General features: G+C 45.0%; 1 protein-coding gene and 1 long non-coding RNA gene across 15 annotated transcripts in view; one reads left to right on the plus strand and one right to left on the minus strand.

Annotated features, from left to right (window-relative positions):
• On the plus strand, nt 1-13,545 carry LOC135329578 (uncharacterized). The gene is made up of 2 exons (XR_010391135.1): nt 1-557; nt 6,017-13,545. It is a non-coding gene; the product is annotated as an uncharacterized LOC135329578 (long non-coding RNA).
• LOC112980822 (potassium voltage-gated channel subfamily C member 1-like) overlaps nt 9,830-21,751 on the minus strand; it is a 22,798-nt gene continuing 10,876 nt past the window's right edge. For 4 of the 14 annotated variants that reach the window (XM_064518508.1, XM_064518504.1, XM_064518506.1 and 1 more), the window contains 6 exons: nt 20,441-20,543; nt 18,915-18,999; nt 15,812-15,858; nt 14,104-15,305; nt 13,460-13,993; nt 9,830-11,761 (listed from right to left, as the gene is read on the minus strand). In XM_064518508.1, coding sequence (XP_064374578.1) covers nt 10,958-11,761; nt 13,460-13,951 — 1,296 coding nt within the window. In that variant the 5' untranslated portion in view covers nt 13,952-13,993; nt 14,104-15,305; nt 15,812-15,858; nt 18,915-18,999; nt 20,441-20,543 and the 3' untranslated portion in view covers nt 9,830-10,957. The other 10 variants (XM_064518511.1, XM_064518510.1, XM_064518505.1 and 7 more) reach the window with 9 other exon arrangements.

Raw genomic sequence — 21,751 nt, forward strand, 5'->3', positions numbered from 1 at the left:
TCATCGAGTGTTTACACTGGCAGACTGGGCTGTGATGTGATTTTCCTCCTCTTCCTCCTCATCCCACCCCCGCCGTTGACTTCCTCGGCATATCTGTTTCCTCCGATTAAAATACTACGTAGTGACAACACTGAAGGAGGAAAAAGGAAAGTGAGGGGGAGGGAGACCGAAGGCATATTTTAAAAGGATGGTGGGTTCCCTCGGCGTCCCTCACCCAAGCGCATCCCCCCCCACGCGCACACGGCGTTAGCACAGCAGCCCAGACACGAGCCGGGAGCTCGGCCTGCTGCCGGACTGGAGAATTCACCCCCCCAAGCCGCGGAAATGAGAAAGAAACTCTCCCCTTGCTAGCACGGATGAGTAACAGGATAGCTCTCCTCGGCCAGGTTTTACTTCTGAAGTTCCCCACGGCTGGGACCCCCCCCAGGCGATACTGAGCGTGTGCGACACGGGCTGGTGGACGGCTCCGAGGCGACGCTCTCAGAGCCGGAGCAGTGGAAGGATGCAGCCAACATGGAGGCCGCGCCAGTGTGAGGCCCGTTGCCTTTCGGTCAGAGGTGAGTGAAGGTGCCGGGGCTGGGCTGGGTTTCAGGCACTGCTTGGACCAGTGATCTGCAGTGTGAAGAACAGATAGTCTGTCCTTCACAACTTGCTAAGACGGAGGGAAGAAGGAGGGAGATGTAAGGAAGTTTCCAAAAGACTAGGAATTCCAAAGGGCAGAAATAGGAGATTGCCTAACTAAAGCCTAACTGACTTTAGGACACTGAAGGTCAGTGTTTGAACTTAAAACTCAAAGGTGTTGAGATCTGGGCCAATTTATAGTTTCATCAGGCTTGATTGTCCCCTCCCTTACGTCAGTGAAATGGGCCTTGAAAAGAGCAACTCACAGTCCCTGGAGAGCTGCGAGCCAAATCCTGGCACCTTCCCAGTGCTGTTTTCATCTCCTCAGGTTTTTGGATAAATTGATCTGCTCCCTCTCCAGGTCTCTTGCTCTCCTGGCTGCTACTCCATTATCAGTGGCAGTGGCCCAAGTTCTGCATCTTGGTGTTACTCCAGCAACTTCACTAATGTTACATCTGGTAGGTACTCAGCCTTGTGCAATTTCCTAAGGGGAAAGTCATTAGACCAAACAACACAGAGTATTTTCTGTGACCAGCCGTGCCAGAAAAGCAATCAGCAAGTCCTTGATGCAAGAAAATATCATTCAGTTCTCTGTACCAATAAAGTTTTCCCTATTTTGGCAATTTAGGACAGCTTCCAGAAGTGGAGAAAAATGAAAGCAACCCATGCTGCAAGCCAGCCATGCATTGTATGGCTGTGTTAGCAAGACACTGAGCCCTGGATAATATACTCTGCCTTTGCAAGGGGCATAATAGCTTAGATGTGGGCTAACCCATGGTTTTGTTGCTTGGATCCAGCTTTCCTCTGGCTATTTGAAAGAGAGTCACATCCCTTTATTTCACTGAAGGACACAGCATTAACATAGCCTTCCCGCTCATGGCTAGTGCAGTGGGCCAGCAGGGCTCACAGAAGCACTTCTGAGTCAGGGACACTAAGGAAGAGCTAGGGGTAGCCACCTCTAAGTAGGTATCAGGATGTCTGGAGCTGAAGCAGGATGTGTGAAAAGACGTGTCATTCAAAGCAACATGAAAGTCTGAGATAAGAATGATGGCAAATATTAAATAAGCTTTCTGTAGCAAGATGCGTAAAAGAAGCATACCTCAAGATGAGCTGGGGGGGTCTCCTTTCTGCAGTCCCTTACAAGACAAGGCCTGCAATGAAACTGAAAAAGCAATTCACTTAAAAAAATAATAATACATATATACTTCATCTGCCACAGGATATCACTGAGACCAAGAAACTGCAGCACATTCAGGAAAGAATTGAACTTCTCATAGATAACAAGGTCCATGGTGTATAACACCCAGAAAAGGACACTGGAGTGGCAGGGCGTGCAGTCGCGGTTATTTCTAGCCAGTCACTTGGTGGATTTTATGCAAACTTGATCTACTGTGAGGAAATGATAGAAACCCACAGGAGTCCCTTGACCGTCCATGGCACAGGGTCTGCATTTCTTCATGGCTTGCAACCATATGAAGATCCTGGTGGAGAAAGGTGTCCTTTGACACCTTCAGCAACTGCTACAGATTTTCACGGGCCTTTCCGAGGCTGAAGCTTTTTGAGGCTTTCTGGCCTCATTTTCTATCTGTGACTTTTTAGTGTGTGTTGGCTGTGAGTTTCTCTGACTACAGCCACAGAGTAGCAGAAAAGTCACCCCACTGAAACCACATGGGAGTCCTCTTCGTGAAACCCCCTGGTAGAGCACGACTGTGTACTTCCCAGAAACAAGTTCAAGCTCATCCACTGGGAGATTTGCTGTCTATTGCAAGTAGGACGTTGCATCCTGGCTGAGGAACTCATCACTCCAAAAAGGGAGACGTCCATTTCCTGGCCCCTGTCCAGTGAAATGGCTTGCCTTCTTGACCTTGATATGAATCATCCTCAGCCAAAATGACATTTTTTCAAAGCACTAATGAGCTGAAAAGCTTGCTGGATCATAAACTGGTGTATTTTCTCATTCTGGCTGAGACTGTAAGTAGTCAGCCAGGCCTAAGGCAGCAGGTACAAACGAAGGCAGAGGATGAGCAGCCTGCCTGAGGCCACGCTGGACCCAGCTAATGGAGGTCACAGAAGCTTGGTTGACACAACCACATTCTTCCCTTTTCTCCTGTGCCTCCCCACTCCTTTCCTGTCCCACTGTGCTAGGCTTGGACATGAACAGGCCAGGAAGGGAAAGGGTAGCAAATAAGAGAATTTTATTTTTATTGTCTATTTCTCTCCATCTGTGCAAATACTGGCAGCTTTAAATCAAGCTGAGAAGTCTCCTACATGGAAAAGCAAAAAGCCTGAGGCAGGCACTGTGCAAAACTGGCCTAGGAGGCAGAAGGTCTAGCTGAGAGCACCGTGGCTCTGTTCAGTACATTTAGAAATTGCAGGTCTTCAGGTCATAAAGCAGAAAGGCAGGAAACTGCTTTAGAAAAAAAATACAATTGGAGGTAATCTTAATCTGCATCTACGCTGCAAGAGTAAGTGTCATTCACAGCAGTTAGCAGAAGGAACAGGAACCACGATATACACTTGCCTGCGGTCAGTGATAGGCTGACATAGTCTGCAGTAAAGCCCCTGGTGTTGAGTCCTCACTGATGTTATTATTTGAGGCAGCTAATCAGGGCTGGGAGGGGAGGACCATCCCAGCAGTGCTCACACATTATCCCGCAGCATAGTACTGTCCTAGTCCAGAATAAACAGGAAGTTTTTGCTCCAAGCAGGTAGCTGTGATCTTAAGCCCATTAAACATGTACCCTAGTCCCAACCATGCTTAAAGTTAGGCACAACCTCAAATGCTTTGCTGAATTATGAATTGAGTCTTTCCTCTCTTGAGCAATCCCAAAGACAAATTGTAAGGGTTTACCCACTGGTAAGCTGTATGGACTAATTAGCTTATATTTAGGAAGTACTTTAGAGATGAAAAATGCTGTGCAGTCTAATTATTATTATTAAAAATACCTCCCAGGCAGGAATGTGAAAGGAGAGAATTATGTACTCTTTGACAAGCTTCTTAATGGAAAAAGAGTAATAGCCTAAAACTACAACCTGATCTGCACTGTGAAACCATACTGGCTGCTGACAACCATGTGAATGGATATGATGTTTAACACTGGTAACTCATCAACTTCGTGCCAGCCTGGGGCAAGGGAAGGCTATTTGTGGCAGAAGAGATGCTGCTTGCTATGAAGCATGATCCTTCTTTTTAACAGTCCCCTCTACCAGCCCACTTGATATTTTGCTCCCAGGCAAATAATGGGATAGAGATTTGTTTCAGAGAAGCCCAAGCACACGGTAGATTCAGCTCAGCCTCACTACACCACGTCTTCCTTCAGCTGAAATAGTGGCAGAAGCAGCCTTACGGGAGAGTGACTTCCAGGGAGCGTGGCTGCAACTAAAACCTCCTGTGGGGAGTTCGGAGAGAGGCTTTCTCCACATCCAGTTTTCCTCCAAAGCTGCTCTGCAGGAGGGGGTAGGCTGAAAGAAGGATGCCCAGAGTTTTAGGTGGAAGGATTTAGCCTTACCCCGGACAGCTGTTTTTCTAGGCACAACGCTTAGGCTGAAAACAGCTTCGTTCAACATGTTGCAGTATCAGAGTGGTTGTGAGCTGTCTGGTCACCGCAAGTGGCAGAACAAAACAAACACACACACAGAGTTCAGTCACCAAGGATTTTCCATCACTTCTTTGCAAATTTTGTGGGGTCAGAATTAAAATGCAGGACAAGTACAAGACCATTTTCTAATTGCAATAGTTCCAGGAGACCAGTGCTACAGCTGCACTTAGACACAGAAACCTGGCAAGGCAGAAATACCTCGAAGGGGCACTGTTTGCACTTTGGTGAGCAAAAGATTAACATCAGCTCCGCTTCTACTGCCCCATGCCTGGGTGGAGGCAATTAACACGACCATTTGGGAGTTAGTGCATCTCTTCAAAGTGCTTGTCCTTGACTTGCAGGAGATCCAAGAAACATCCAGGGCTGGGGACTTTTATTCACTTCCCACATATGTCAACTGCACTCCCTGTGAGTCAGAGCTGGGGGGAGACTTTGCCGTCTGCAGCTGCATTGCCCTTTTCTGCTGAATCACCCTGCTCGCGACAGTCCGTGCAGACGCCCTGGATGCATCGTCTGAATGCTCAATGGGAGTAAGCTGCAGCAAACCCCAAATTTTCCATACCCTTTCCAGGACCCAGCTAAGTCACTGCCCACATATCATGCTGCTGGCAATATGCAGGGTAGCCAAGAGCACGGCTTGTTCCTCCAAAAATGTCCTGAGCTGCATCAGTGACCCCCCTCATCCATTTCATGGATACAGTAAGACTTTTCCCAGCCACAAACAGCATCTCTCTCTCTAACAGCCTCTGTGGGGGAAGAAAGAGAGAGACAGAGCCAGTGGATGTGGTTTGGCCCTTCCCACAGTGAGGCACTTGCCCCAAGGGTTTCTTCTGAGGTGCTTGTGGTTCCTTTGCCCCAGCCTTGACAGATGCTGTGAACTGGGTCTAATGACTGCACCATGTTCAGAGCACAGGGAGCACAGAGTGTTCACAACCCCGAGATGCACAGGAGCAAGCACATGCTCTGGAGTAGCTGGGGTTGCTTTGGGGTTAACGCAGCTAAAATCCCTGGAAAGTCAGCCCATGAAGTGCAGACAGCATGAATGTGCAGTTTCTCATGTTGTTTCCCAGGTCCTTGCTAACATTTGAAAACAGCTTATGGAATTAGGGGACTCAGAAGAGAGGGACCAGAGCACTGAGCTTTTAATTGCTTTCAATCTGTCCTGGGCCAGGAAGCAAGTAGGAGCTAACATCAACTGACAGTGATGAACAGCCATCGTGAAGAGAGCAGTTCTCTGCCTCAGTTTTGAATCCCACTCACCTCCCAAGCTCTGCAACTGTCTCAGGACACGTAAGATCAAATTGCATCAGCTAATTTGCTGCCACTCTATGACGGAAGGGGTGGGGAGGTAGAGCATGAAACTGGCTACAAGTCAATGCAAGAAAAGGGTGTGGGACACAGCGCACTCGAACAGGCTCCCAGCTGCAGCAGTGTGACTTTGTGTAGTTACCACCCAAAGTCTGATTCAAGCAAGAAAACCAGTAACCAGGAGGGCTCATTTCATTCTGCTGCAGAAGCCTTTATGCTTCCTTTTCCTCCTGCTCCTGATGAGTGGATGGGGCTAGCCTCAAAATACTTGGCTGGGATGGGGAGCAGTCACAAAACACACCCACCTTTAGAAACCCAGCTTGGAAAGCAAGTTCACATGATAGTACCAAAAGGTGTGGTGGTCTAGCAAGCCTCATGACCACAGATTTATTTATTACATAGAGCATTAGAAACAGCGTGGTCCTTAGTCCACTGTGAGACAATTTGGGTTATTTTAAATACTTTTTTTGTTTTTGTTTTTTTTTAAGTGAAGGAAGAAAAAGTTTTAGAATACATCTGACCTCCTGGCTGGTGGACTGACTTCCTGGCTCAACCTCAGACCTCCCTTGTCACTACGGACCTGCCCAGTGATCTCGGGGCTGTTTGACCCTCCTTACTATCACTAGACCTGATCCTGACCCTGACCTGCAGATCGACTTCCTGGCTTGACCTCAGACCTACCTTATCATTGCAGACTTGCCAGATGACCTGGACTCTTGGTTGAACCTGCTACCGTGTCTGATCCGCACTGCTGCCCTCGCTCAGGTACTGCGGGATGGGGGCCTGGCTGGCGAGGCCCCTGCCCTGCCATGCATGGTCTGGCGCTCAGCCATCTTCAGCCCTGAGCTTAACACCACGGTACCTAGCCCATGGGTTCTGCAGGGCTTTGCCCCGTGACTCTTCCTGAGCAATCAGCCTGGCCCTGGGCTTTTATCTTCCCACGGTGCTGACATGCTGCCCGACCCCAGGCTCTCAGGTGAGCCCGCTCCCCAGTGCTGTCTGGTCTCTGTGCCCCATCGCGGACAGCTGGGGTCCTTCCTCCCCACCGACCCCAAGCCTGCCTGGTCTCTGGGGCTCCCCAGGTGCGGCTTGAACATGTTCTCCCTCCCGTCACCCCCCCAAGCCCACCCAGCCTCTGGGGCCCCTCATAGGGAACCCCTGCCCAGCCCCAGGTCTCTCATGCAATGTCCCTTTCCCCACTCCCTGCCCCTGCCCTGGCTCTGCATCTCCTGAAATAGCCCACTGACAACCCACAACCATGAAATCACTCTGCAGCAAGACCCCTCAAACCCAGGCCCCTGTAAGGTGTGAGGACACGCCTTGCTGGAAGGGAAGACCCCCGAGGGCACCCACAGGCCTTAATGGCCCTGACCAGCCTCCACCCACACTCAGGGGCTCCATTTCAGCCCGGTACCCCCAGTCCCTGGCTGAGCTATGTTGTAGGTGTGCCTGCCTCCAGCACAGCCACGGTCACCACCACTGCCACCACCACGGCCGCAGCCATGGCTGTGCCCGTCCAAAGACCCTGTCGATCCAGATCCTAAGCCCATAGGCTGACTTGGCAGCTTGCCCTTAGTCCCGCCTCATCTCTACAGACCTGCCCCGCAGCCCCTGGGCTGTCTGTCCCTGGTCTGCAAATTGAATTATCATCATGAGTTTGCTTGATGAGCTGTACTCTTGGTTGAATCTGGCTACCATTTCTGGACCTGCCCCATTCCCCTCGTCTCACTCAGCTACTGCGGGGCCGGGCCCTGGCTGGCGAGGCCCCTGCCCTGCTGGCCACGTTCTAGCACTCAGCTCCTCATCCCTTAGGGAGCAGCTGGCCCTCGCTGCTCACTGACAGTCTGATCCTGAAGACATTTCCAGATTTTGACTTTTTGCTCTGATTCAAAATGAAAACGCACTGCCAAATGTTGGAATCCCCCCTGGGTTGGGAATCCTGACAAAGTCTGCTTTCGCTGTACATGAATGACTCTCCAGCTGAATCCTATTCGAATAGCTCATACTCCAGAGAAGAACATCTTGCCTAGTGCTCCAGTGACTGGGGGGATTTGTGGAGGGCAAGTGCACTGGTATAAAATACCACCAGTCTCTCTTGCAGCCTACTGTGAAGCCCAGCCTGCTTGGTGCCAGAATCTGCTACAGGCTTTTTCCTAGCCTTCTGTCAAAGCTCATCCTCTCCCCTTCTCAGGCAGAACCACCATGCCCTCCTCTCAGGGCACAAGTCAAGAAGATGGTCTTGAGAGCAGGCTAGACCCCAGCTTAACTGATCACATAGACCCAAATATCCTCAGAGACCTAGGCTTAGGATGCTTGGAGGCACAAAGAACTGGGCCTCAACCCAAGAGCAGATGCCCTAGTTTTGATAGCTACACTGAGCTGTCAGCACAAACACAGTAGCACAGCCACTCCTCACTGCTGGAGTTGAATTAGTCCTACATTCATATGCTCATGAATGCCATGGTTTGTGTATGCATCCAGTTAGGGTTGAAGGAAGGCAACAGGAGATGCTAAACTTTGAAAACAGTACTTTTTACTAAATGGCCACGGTAGGAAATTGCTTCTTGTTTGCATTCAGGTGATCTGGCTGACCTTGCAGCAGTGTGCTGGGCACATGACAGGACCATCTATTTTGGCAATAGCTCCATCTTGGAGAAACTTCTCTTTGCTTTGAGGCTTACGTGAAACACACTGAGGATAAGGGAAGTTGTAACTACTTCAGAGTCTCCTGAAGGATAGGCTGTGATCAATGTCCTTCCATTTCAATACAGTTGCCCTCTCAGCTTATCACAAATGACAACTATAACTCAAAAGGATTTTTTTAAAATGACCAATCTTATTTTTAGTCCCAAGAGATCTGCTCTCCCAGCCTCCAAATCCCAAACCCTAAAGCAGAGGTAATTTTATGATTTGTATATTATTAATATACAGAAAGATATTTTTTCTACAGTATCTTCTGGTGACTGGACAAACCTCAAGGGAGACAACTGCACCTCCAGCATGTAGCTTAGATAATGATTTCGGTCCTTGGCACTTTGTAACTCAGCTGGATGACTTTTCTCTGGAGTCAGTTATATCATTCATTGCACTGTTCTCTAAGTTGATTGCATTTTTTTAAGTATATTTTCCTTATATACATACCAGTTAAACTCTGAGGAAATGAGATTCCTTCCCCAAGGATACTATAATAGCTACATTACAAAGATCATTAGCAAGCACTGAAATCTAACTAAAGCTTGGCAGCTCTTAATAGGCAATGATTTTCCATACACTGCTCTTTAACTGAACAACAAATATTGATCTAACCAACTCTGCTACCAGCATCATGCAGGCTTTTCAAGCTGGTTTCAGAGTACGTATTCCTCCTCTCAGAACCCAAGAGCCCAGTTCTTAGCAGGGGTAGGTCCTTTGATCCAGCAGAGCTCCGATGATCTCCATGTGGTCTCTCACATCGTTTGATGTAATGTTCCTGCTGTATATTGCTGATACTCTGACAAACAGGAGCAGATACTAATTGATGTGAGAGGAAGGTTCATTTTGGTCTAGATGGAGTTGTGTTACAGAAAGCAGCACAGAGAGCAGTTCTGATGTTCACACCATGCTTGCTGTGCAGAAATGAGCTTGCCATGTGCTGTCAGGGAGCACCCTCTACTGGGAGTAGTTTTCAAAGCTACTCTCCTCAATAGTGGAAAACCTGTCTCCTGTGGAGCACCTGCTGAAACAGTACAGCAGAGGAGCTGGTTAAACACAGAGCTGGGCACTGCAAAGAGAACCACTGTAGCATTCTGAATCACCACCTAAATTCACAGACAGTAAAACATAAATGCCCCAGTGGATTTGACTTGCATTCGTAAAATGGGGGTCAGGGTCTATGATTGTATCACTGATTCTTTCTTGGACTGGGGAAAATTGGAAACAGGCATGGCAAACCTCTGCTAAACTGCTGCAATTCATGGGAATTTCCAAGAAGACTATATATGTCTGTAGCTAACATAACACCACTTTTGCTCCAATTAGCTAAAATTCCAATGCTCAGTATGTGTGACTGCCCTGCTGGTCCGCTCTACTCTGGCCACGGCAAAGTTGGGTGAAGGACAACAGCTTCCTTCCATTGCCAAGGTGTCTCCAACTTCATGGGCTTCACGCCTGAAATGTTTTGCAGTATCTTTCTTTTTGTCTTTAGAAGAAAACTAAGTCATTGTAATTGCATTGGAATCTGAGGGAGTTATCTCGTGTTTCAATAAAAATAAAGGAGCTTTAAAATGTTACCCTGAATATAAAAATCACACTGCCAGACAAAAATCAATCAATACTGCAATTAAAACAACGGAATTTAAATACATAAGTGTTATTGTATACAGCCATTTTTAGTTATTAAAATAATCTTAACTCATCACCCCTGCTATATTAACAATGGGATGTGATTATTTTTTCATACCTCAACAATGTTTATTATTTCAAACTGAAATACACATAACAATTAAGGCTATCCAGTTAAAAGTTAAATATTTCTACTTTACAACTATGCCTTAAGGAAATAAATGCATTAAAATTATACTGAGTACTTCAGATTATGTTCTTCCTTTTAGAAGAACAGGAAAGCAAAAACTACACAGACATTTTGACTAATAGCTCAGCGATTTTGTCACATAAAAATCTTTTAAGTGTTGATCAACTGGAAGTGGTCAATGAAACTCCAATTTCACTGAGGTCAAGGAAACATTGCCATTGACTTCAGCAGAGCCCAAAAGGATTTGTGGTTGGAGGGTTCCCTTGTTGCTACCTGAATGCCACAATTCCTGTGAGCCTGCAAAGCAGGTTAACACAGTGCTGGCTCTCAGGACGACAGATGTCCAATTAAGCTTGCTCCCTTCTTTAGACCAGTGTGTGAGTACAGGCAAATTGGATGCACCAGCCTCATCAATAAAAGATAAAATGAAGAAAAGAACATTGTTAAAAAAATCCCTGATTCCTCCCCATTTTCAGTTCAGGACCCTGCACAAATCTTTTTTCCCAGCATGTAAAATGAGACTATGGCCTGTCAGGTGATAGAGGGCAGAGCTGGCATCAGGGGTTGTGTAGCAGCTGAGGAACCTGCTGTGGCCCCAGGGCATGATACTGCACTACATGATGCACATTCAGGCCTTAATGTAGCATCACAGACCCTCTCTGTAAAGAGAGGAAGACATGAGGGTAGTAGGTGAAGAGACATGGAGAGACAGAGAGGCAGAGGCACTGTGGCACATAAAAGAGCATGGGCTGAGGTACAACATGGGAAAGACCCATGGAATTCAACAGGTCTGATCAGTTGTTCAACAAGTAAGTGCAGCAAGGACTATACGCTCTCTCTTCCCACCCAAGGGAATAAAGCATGCTGAAGATTTATTGCTCAAAGGCAAAGGGGGACAGAAGCTCTAAAATCAATGGGGTTAATAGTTCTTGCACCTTTTCAGCTTCTGTTTGAAGACAGCGATGGCATAATAGTTTTTAAATTTCACCAGGAAAATGGGGATTGGGATGATAATAGTTAACATGCCAAATACTGCAGCTAAGGCCGCTGTCACTTGGCCAACAGTGGTGAGAGGGATGATGTCTCCATAGCCCACTGTAGTGAGTGTGATCAGAGCCCACCAGAAGCAGACAAAAATGTCAGTGAAGTGCAGCTCTCCTGTGTAAGAAGGACTGCTACAAAGCAACTCCCCATAGAAAAACAGAGAGCCAAAGAAAAGGGTCTCAAAGGCCAAAATCATCAGCAAGATGCAGATCTCTCGGAGGATAGACTTGAGGGTGTAGGATAGAACTCTGAGGATCAGTGGGGTTTCTATCAGCTTGGATATCTTCAGGAGTTTGAGGAGATAGACAACACGAATAAAGCCCAGCCAAAGCCCCAAACTTGGCATTCTCTGAATCTGTCCGTCCACAAAGAGTTCAATATAAACTGGGAAAAGGGAGAGGAAGTCAACCATGTTCAGGGGATTCTGGAAGAATTTCTTTTTGTCTGGGCAGACACAAAATCGCACAGAGAACTCAAAAGTAAACCAAAGAACACAGAAAAGCTCCAGATGAAGCAAGTAGGCAGCCTGGTGGTAATAGGGTTCACGGTAGTTGTGGGCAACCTCAGAACGGCCAACAAAGGTGAAGTTAGCAGTGAAGAACTCAAATTGTGCCTTGGTCTCCTCACAGAATATGACGACAACTCCAATGGTGAATAGCAGAGAAACAACAGCCAGGCACTGCAGAGGGAAGAAAGGGTACACATACCATGAGTCCAACAAACAGGTATCACATTACCTCACTGCTCCACCTCAAGCCCAGGATCCCCTCCATAGACGCAGAATGATCTCAAACTAACATTTCTCAAATGCTCTGCTAAGAGTTGTTTTGCACAGATCGGTATTTTCTCCCTCCAGGCTTGAAAAAACATATAGAAGATTGGGGTCAAGGAAGAAAACGCCTGAACTCCTATATCTGAGTTTGTAGGGAAGGGGAAACATGTCTGACAGCTGTGGTAACATGGACAGACTCACACTGAGGGCCTAAATGTTGACTCCAGAAATGCTGGAACAGCAGAAAACATCCTCTGCAGTCTCCAACTTGCATTTGTTGTTCTGCATGCCTGACCTTTCAAAAAGGGGCTGGACATGCATTTTATGTAGGGACAAGTGGAAGGGGAGAAAAAAAGATGTGTCTGTTAATGAGAAAACAGAGATTTTGAAATGCACTAAGGAACCATTTAGTTACATTTAATCCAGGAACAACTACTCAGTCCTAGCAAATGGAGCTGATGAGCCAAGAAAATAGGTGTTGCCTGGAAGGCAAGTACTGTTTAAAAAACATGAAGTTGAGATCTGAGAATTTTCTTTCATTCTCACACACTAAAAATCAAGCAGAAATCAAGAATATGCAGATATAGTGTGACTATTAACTAGCTTAGCCTGATATAGTGTGACTATTAACTAGCTTAGCCTCCAGGCCAAGAAAAGGGCAAGTAGAGGATATGATAGACAACACAAGCAAAGAAGAAACCTTGAGCTTCTCCGTCCTATAGGCTCCTAATTCCTGGAAATGTCAGACACACGACTCACCAAATACTAGAGGATGTACCTTTAACTGCTGGTAGTTAGGAAGTCAGTAATTGAGCTCAGTCCTCACCCCTTAAGCTGTGACCCTACGGTTGAACAAATTGGGAATAACTTTAAAGAAAACAACATCACTAGACTACTGTCCATCAGAGGAGGGCAATCAGTGTGCATGTTATCACATATTTACCCAAGTTTTGCTTTCAAAACCATTCACAGATACAATATCTGGACACACTCCCTAAGTACTTTGATGAATATCAAACCTCCAGGTTTTTCTTAAAGACATATTCATTTTGGTTATTTGTGTTAGGTAGAGATGGAAGGGAAAATCAGATTATCCCCATGGCCTAGCTGATGGTCCATGGATCGAACAGATGTCTGTTACTGTCTGCCTATAAGAAGAGGTGGAGGACAGTTGAATGCTTTGTCCTGTGAAAGGGCTGGGACTTAAAGACTAACCTCACCTGCTACAGCCACAAGGAAAAAGAGGGACAGTTGGACATCACCCTCCCCACTCTTCATGCACATACGTGGCCCAACATGGTGCATTCTCCAAGGAGACCACAGCTGTGAGATGCAGCTCCACAGCTGCTGAGGGAAAGCACACCTGCATCTACACCTCATGGTGAGTTTTCTCACCATGTTGTAAAACCTAGAAGACACCTTGAGGAATAAGTAATTCATTTCTACTGTCAAAGCATCAGTGAAGGAGAGTCAGGGTTCCGAGATACATATTTTTTCGATCTGGATTCTAAACAGGCATAAGGCTAAAAACTCATTAGCATCTTTCAGGGACACATTCCAGTAATCCCAAAGGACATAGGCTGTGTGCATCTCCAGGGATATTACCTTAGCACCGAAAGAGGAAAAGGGTTTTTCAAAGATGGACCAAATCTTCGGCTGCCATCTGGTTCTCCAGCTGAAATCCATTCTTTCCGTCTGGACTATGAGGCACTGGTCATCAGCCTGATCATTTGCATCCCAAATGTGAAACTCCTCTGGCTGCACCTCTTTGTTATTCAGCTTCAGCCAGCAGCAGGATGCTAGCTGTGTCTCATTTATTTCCCAGAATGCCAGCTCTTCTTCTAAGACTGACCTACAGGTATCTATGGGGCAGTGGAGATGTTTGGTCCTATAATAGTTCAACACACAGCTGAAAATCTCAGCACTCCTATCAAAAAAGAACTCTTTGGTGGTGGGATTATAGTCATAGATGCTTGGGGCATGAGGCTCCGTGAGGCTGCACAGCTTGGTCCCTGGGAAGGTGCGGAGAGTGCTGCTGTATGTTTCATATCTGATTCCCCCAACATTCAGGATGATTTTTTCCTTGGAGTCTTCCATCTGTGAGCAGGGAGGCACAAGTCCTCATAGGCTTTTGTTTATCTTCAGTGAAAAAAGAGAAGAGCACAGATTAAAAGAAGCAAAGTAAAGTTCTGGAGTGGGAAGGTTTTCAAGGGTACCTCATTTCAGTGCCTTTAAAGCACATTTCATACCTGAAACTTGAATCTCCTATCAGGAGGAAGGCCCCTCTGCCCTCCCCCATCCTGTTCAGTGCCTGTTCCTAGTCTCTGCTCCCTGGCCATATTGTCTGAGCACTTTCATGAGCTGCATCAAAAAAAATAACAAACATCTGGTGTGCATTGCTCTCTCTCTCTCAACCTCTCCCCATGGGGAGAGAACACGCAGTCCAGAGTTTGTTTCACCAGGTTTGTTCATATATTGTAAATACCCATTGCAATAAACTCATTTGAGGCAAAAGAAAGGTGCTGGTTTTCATTCTCAGGATATTCACTCCACTGTCTCCCCCCTTCTGTACTCCCTCCCCTCCAATTTCTCCCTCCACGAGCACAGTTTCTTGCAGACAACTTCATGTGCCAAGGGGGTAGAACAGTCATCAGCAGCTTATTCTCCAAACAGCTTTTTAGACATCATCTCCTGTGCTAAGCCTGGCATAGCAGAGTTCGTAAGAAATTCTGCTGCCTGGTGGGGACGTTTGGATTGTCTGCGTTCTGTTTTTTTCCATGAGTCTTCCCTATATAGGGTCCCATTCAGCCAAACCACATTGCCATGCGCAGGAAGCTGCTTCTTACCTGGAGTCTATCTACAAGATTCCCGGACTAGAGGAAAACAAAATTAACATACTGCCTCATCCTTCAGGGCTGGCAGACACCTCAGAATAGCACCAAAACCCGCTGCCAAGTCCCAAGGCACTGGAAAACATGTTCAGCTCCTTTTTTTCTTGTAATACATCCCTTGCTTAGCTCTCCAAAATCCAACACACCTAGAAGAAACTGATGCCATGCTTTATGATCATTCTTCCGGGAGTGGAGTGAGACCAAGTATCTCTGTAGCTCCAGGAGCATGGAAGGCAGAATAGGGCAAGAAATGGTTGGGAAAGGGACTGGCACGCTCTCTCACCCATGCATATCCATTTCTGAGTGTTCATACCCCTCCATCCCCCTTCCTTCCTACACATTTCCATCCAATCTTCTCTTAGCCCCTGCACTTTTAATTCTGACCCTTTTCTTCTTATCACAGAACTTCTGCAAACCTGTCTTTCCTTCCTGCCTGGACTCTCTTACCTACTGCTGAGCGTGCTGAAACCACGCACACAGGACCTCCAGTTGTCACTCTTCACTCCTGTGCAGCACAGGAGTCACAGGTCACTTCTGCAACAAAACTTTCCATCCAGGATCTGCAAGGAAACAAGCCCTGCCCAGTGGAGACTCCCAGAAGTGAAGAACTACATACAGCACCTCATTCAGCTTCATCAGAAAAGGCTTGAAACTGCAGCTTAGTCACACAGTCATAGCACAAGAGAATTACTGCCCACCTGCTGTCCTTACTCTCCCAGTACATGTGAGGCCTGATCCAGCTTTCCCTAAAGTCAGTGCTAACCTTCCACTAACTTCGGTGACAGCAGGATTGGGCTTAAGGACAAGAAGTATGCAGGCAATGCTTAGCACTTGCTGCACAGGAATACAAACAGTTGGATTCTAAGCAGGTTAGATTAATTCAGTACTCATCAAACCTGGAGCTGCACTATTGGCCTCTGCTTCCTAGCTGTGAAAAGAGCACAGTGTTTTCTGAGACCGCCAGATAAACTTGCTTGCATTTGCTTAGAATACCAGATGCTTCTGTCTCAAACACACAGATCCCCATACAAAAAATGAGTCAAAAAGTGGTATTTCATATTCTTACCTTGGTGCTATTGCAGCAACTCTGCAACCAGAAGAAAGGAGGAGAGACTGGGAAGAACAGAGACAAATTCAGTGAAAACAGGATGTTCAGTGGCCAGTCGCCAAAGCTTAAGTCTCACAGATGCCAGAAAACAAAACCAGCCAATAGCACAGAAAAGACGCAGAGGCCCCTCTCTCTCTCCTGTTCTGCCCTATCAGCAGCCACTCTCCCAGCTCTAGGGAATAACACTCAAGCAAGGCAGCTGCCAGGCCAGATGTGCTCCTGACTGCTCTGCCACCTGCTGCTCTTCCAACAACCTCGAAGGGCCACGCTGTTTGGGAAATATGTGGAGTTCAAATGTCCTAGAATAATTAAACTTCTGAGCCACAGAAAGGCAGAGAGAGCATGGTTCTTTCTTGGTTGTGCTTTATCCAAGTTAAAGTTAAAAAATAACATAGAAAACAACATTAAGAAAACAAAGAAACAAAAAAACCCCAAACTGACCTCCCACCTTCTTGTCACTCCCTTTCCTTTTTTCGGTTTAAAGGGCTTTCTCTTCATTTCTGGATGCCCCACAGCTAACGTTTTGCACTCACATATTTTAAGTGTGATTTTGTCAGTGATTATTCCAGGAAGAAGGGTGGCATATACTTGTTGATCCCAGTCAAAAAAAATACATGCTGTCACAATGAGCTTTGCGTGCAATTTCCTTTCAGTTGACCTTCCAAGGCTGTTTTTAGGTATACCCTCTGTCCACTTCGAATTCTCTCAAGAAAATTCATAAAAGTTTCCTTATTCACAGAGAGAACAAGAATATTCAGGAAGGCTATGGGGTTGCCTTTTCTGTTACACAGGTGAAAAGCAGGCTCACATCTCTTTAAAGGAAGCATTATCAGACAGCCCATCTGGCTGGACTATTCATTTTAATCCACAACCTGTACCAACCCTGACACACTGAAATCTCTTTTATTTTTGAAAAGACATTCTCCACTTGCACCTTTTTAGCTAGATAGCAGTCTGGTTCTTAACTCTCCACTGGCATTTCACCTGCAGCTACAGGCAACCTCACCTACAATAAGCATCTGGATTCCCAGTGTAGTACAGGGACACTACAGACAGTTCTGGTCTCTTCTCCCAGCCAACACCATAGCAAGGCTGCAGAAACATGTATGGTAAATTGCTGTCAATCTTCTGTGGGACTTTCAGGGCAACTAGCCATCTTTGTCTGCCTACCTCCAACTCTGTATTGAGCAACCTCTTAGTCAGGCACCACTAGCAGGGCAAACAGCACGACTAAAATTCCCCTTTGATCCAGACTGTGAAAGCATGTAAAGCATGTGAAATCTGTCCTGTTTCAGTCCTTGCTTTCTTCCATTTCTTTCTGTAACAGATATCAAACTCTTCACATCTTTCTCTCTCCGAAAAGAATGAGAAATATCCCTTTTAATTTAGTCTCTGCCATGTCTCTGAGGATCTGGAAACAGGACCAGTTGATTTCATCAAGTTTGATAGATCTCCTTTGTTCCACGGCATTCCAGTATGTGCATTTTACAACCTTTGCGCTGCTGTTAATTTCTGAAACCCAGAAAGAATCTGGAAAGCAAAATGACGCATGGTGTTCCTATGCTCTGAATAAGACCCTTTGATTGCAGTAAACAGCTTGTGCTTTCAGATAATTTTTAAACAAATGAAAAGTGCAGCTCTGCTTCCAGAGAACAGGGCCCTATTCCAAGTTTCCTCCCTGCCTGGTATCTTCTGAGAATTCACTTTCACTGCATGAGACACTACAGGAGTCTGGCAACAACTATCAAATCTGTTCCCTCAACCTTGCACCTCTTTTGAGTAATGAAACTCTTGTTTCAGTTTGACCTACATTTATAAAGACCAAGGAACAAGGGTTATAGCTGTAATGAACTTTTCTGCATTTTTCAAAGACAGTATTTTAAACAGAACTCATTCAGCTTTGCTGAAGACACTGGACATTTTCAACTGCTGATGACTAAATCCAGAAGTCTGAGCTAGCTTATTTTCCATTCCCACAATTTTTGTAGCATTTTGTTCCCATCACTTTTTGTTTTTAATAAAATAAACTTTTTGTACAGGGCAGAAGTTCTAGATTTTTCTCCCATGCACTCATAGTCAGATACACACGGTCTGCACTACGCACTCAGACATACTGAGGTTAGTCTAAATTTGAGGTGGCTTTACTAACTGCATTTGTGCTAGAATAAAAGAGGAATTCTAACTTTCCAGTATAAAAATTTAAGAGAATGTTCATAATAATCTGGTGAGGATGATTAACAGTTTGTCAAATGAAATCTTGCCTCTTAATATCGAGCAAAAAGCTTATGGTCTCGTAGAGCTCAGTCTTGGGGAAAGAGAGAACCAATCTATAGGAGGGCCCGCAGCTGCTCATAACAAACCTCAACACTGGAGAAGTGAGAGTCTGAAAGATACCACTATCTGGCAGAAAAGTCCTTTGTGTATTTGGAACAAGGATTCCCATCAAATTCTTCTGATGGGAGACATCCATGAAGCAAAATGTGAGTTGCAATTGGCTCTCACTGTCCTCTTCATGCTTAAAAACAGATATTAAGGTTTGAAAGGGTCAGCACTATTCAATACCTCCCCAGATGTGGACTGTACATACGCTGAAGAACAATACTGCTGCATGAACAGCAGAACTTGCACAGCCAATGTTCTTGCTCTTTCTTCCGATTAACAGAAGACAGACAGACTTCACCTTCCTAGCCTGCATGCTAATTGGTTGATTTTTAGAGAAAGACAGACTGCTATTCTGATTTGTAGGATATTCCTCTGTAAAGCAATAAGCTATCCCAAAGTTTGACCTGCATGGTGAAGCAGCTGAGACCACTACTTGAAACAGCTTCAACAAGTTTTGAGATTACCTACTCATTATAGGTTATGGTACACAGGTCTTTCTCATCTTTTTTTTTTTTTTTTTTTTTTTTACCCCATTACCTGGAAAAAAAGTTCAAAGCTGCCTGCTCCCCCTGCTGTTTATCCATTAATTTGGAGGTTTTTTGAGGCTATAACACCAGTCAAAAAAAGCATATGGCCAAATATACCATCTTGCATAAGGAAGAGATTACCCCGACATTACCTGACATGTTACCTCCTTCATGCTCTGCCTAAAATGGTCTTAGGTTCTCACCCTTGTCAATCCATCCCAAACCTTCGCCACGAAGCTGGAAATAAAGAACTTCAAGTAATAGGTTGCAGGAAAGATTATTTCATTCACACAGACTGTTTCTGAGATGTGTCACATACTCTCCAGTTGTTTAACACAACTCAAGCAATTAAAAGTTACTTCCCAAGGAGAACAAAATGAGGTTTGCAAGTTCATGCAGCCACTCACATTAGCACTTCATGATGTACCTCATGGAACTATCAAAGTTAGAGTGCCCTTCTGCAAAAGCTGGGGGGAGGGAGGAGGGGGTCAAACAGAGATTAAAAATTCCTCTGCTATTGATATCGATGTTGCCCAGAACAGATCAAATGCAGGAAGGCCAACATGACCACTTCTAAGCACACAGCTACCATGATATTCTCAAAACAGGCCTTGAAGAAAACAGAACAGAATCAAACGTAATTCCCATCCACAAATCAAAACATAACCACCTGAGGCTATCAACTTTTGGAGGTAATAGGAAGACATCATGTGAAAAGGGGTCAAACCATGAAGTATTTATTTTGATAAAAAGTCATAGGTATAGCTATTATCAAGATCCCAGCAACATGTATTCTTCAAGCTCACTGGAGTTTATCTAAACTGATACTCATTTTCTAGACAAACTGCCTGGGCTGAAACCACTCCAGTGGAGGACAGAAGGAGGATATGAATAAGCTAAAACCACAATAACACCTTGCATTTCTTTTGTGTCTTCCTTTTCTGAATGTCAGACAATTACGCAAGAGAGTCATGCATTCCTGGCTGTTCTTCCTCAAACGGAGTACATGTAAGAAGCTGAGGCACTGACTGTAAAATTAATTTGCTCCAGGTCATAAAGCCAGACGCCTACTGTTTCATTCAGCAACAAAATCAATATCCGCCTTTCCATCAACTAGGAAAAGATAAATGAAGTTGCATTCAGACAGAAGGCTGTATTCTCACACTTCACACACACAAATACAGGATCAGAGTTTGGGGTTTTTTTTTAAATCTCTACAGAGGCAGATGATCTCTCTTCTTCTTTTAATTTTCTGCACAACATGGTTTTGTGTTTGTGGATAATGTAACCTAAATATACAATAAAGCTATTATTTTCTTACTATTTTTCAGTTTCTTTATAGGTAAAAACTACAGATGCAGCTATTTTCTGGTCTAATCTGTCAAATACATTCAGAGAGCAGAAATAAAGCAGCAAATAATCAAGAATTACTGAATAACAGTGTTCCAAATAAAATGGTACGCTGCAGAGTTTCATACTGGTGCAGCTAAAAAATCCGAGCTTTGGTTAAAGAACAGGGTTGAAAGAATTACGGTTCTCCCCTTATTCGGAAAAATCTGTGCATTTGTAGCCCATCTGCGCAATGGTGATTTTGACCTCTGGGCTGGACAATGAGATGAAACTTAAGAAAAAGTGATAGATTAAAAGAGAAACCTCAGAAAGGACTTAAAATACTTACCAATAAACATTGCTGCAGCATCTCTCATCTCTATGTCTGGACCTTGAAGACAGTCCAGGGCCTGTGACAGGAACTGGGAGGTATGATTATAGTTATTTTGCAGCTAGAAAAAGAAAATAAAGATGAAACATGCAATGTGAATGGCATGATCACTGCATGTCTGAGAGCATAGGAAATTGAAATGGTATGGTTAAGATCAGGAAATGCATGGAAGATGCCACATTAGCCTCCGTCAGAACTTACCTTCTCATTCCGCAGGATTTAATTTCTATATAAAAATGAAGGGTCTAAATTCTCAAAGTCTACAAAGAGGAAGGAATTGCAATTACCCTCATGCTGCCAGCTCTTTTATTATTATATCATAGAAGCAAACTACAGAGTTACCCTACTGTGCTTTCTAAGACAAATGGTATGGCTTCCATGATGTTCCATACCAGCTTGTGGATCACTGTTTTATGTTATATCACTTTGTGAACAGCGCACAATGGAAGAGAGTTACCTTGCATTTCTGCAGAAACAAAGTGTGATGAATAAATTAGGTAATCTCTTTCTTTGATTTCTCAGAGTTTTCCTGTGATCCTCCTTTTTTCCAAATAAGAAACATAACCTGGGCAGGAACTCGACAAAGACTTTTAGGAACTCAAGTGAGACAGAATAGGTTATTTACAGTGGCCAACATGGAAAAGGCCAAAGTGAGCAGAAGCTAATGTCAGCTTACACTTACTGTATGGGCAATTACGGGCATACACAAGGACACTGTTGTTGGCGTGCACTCCAAATATTTGGACTGAATTGACTGTGCACCTGCTGAAGTAACCAGCTCTTTGAAAACAGGCAACCAAGCCTCCTTCAAAGCAGAGCCCTTTCCTTCCACATTATCCCCTGGTGTCTGTGGCAAAGGGCTACACCACAGAGAAGTACAAAGGAGGTGATTCACACAGCGTCCCACAAGGAGTCAGAGAACACAAATAAAGCAACTTCAGCATCTACCATTAGCACAGAATCATAATCATCCACAAGACAGAAGAGCAGAGGGACAACGCTGTTGATGACTTCTGTCTGCATAGTCTTTTTTTCTGTATTCTTTATCCTACACATCAGCTATCCAAAAAGAGAAATAACAACTGTTTGAATATTCTCCTCTCCTGGGAATGATACATAGGGAAGACCAAAACCTGTTGAATGCCATATCAGATCACAGGACAGAACAAATCTGCAGAGTAAGTCCACCATTTATTTGCTGACACAATTTTACCACAGCTGATCAGAGCTCAGGAACTTCCACAGGCCACCCACTCAACACAAGAAGCA

This window comes from Dromaius novaehollandiae, chromosome 11, assembly GCF_036370855.1.
Source record: "Dromaius novaehollandiae isolate bDroNov1 chromosome 11, bDroNov1.hap1, whole genome shotgun sequence".
Taxonomy (NCBI): domain Eukaryota; kingdom Metazoa; phylum Chordata; class Aves; order Casuariiformes; family Dromaiidae; genus Dromaius; species Dromaius novaehollandiae.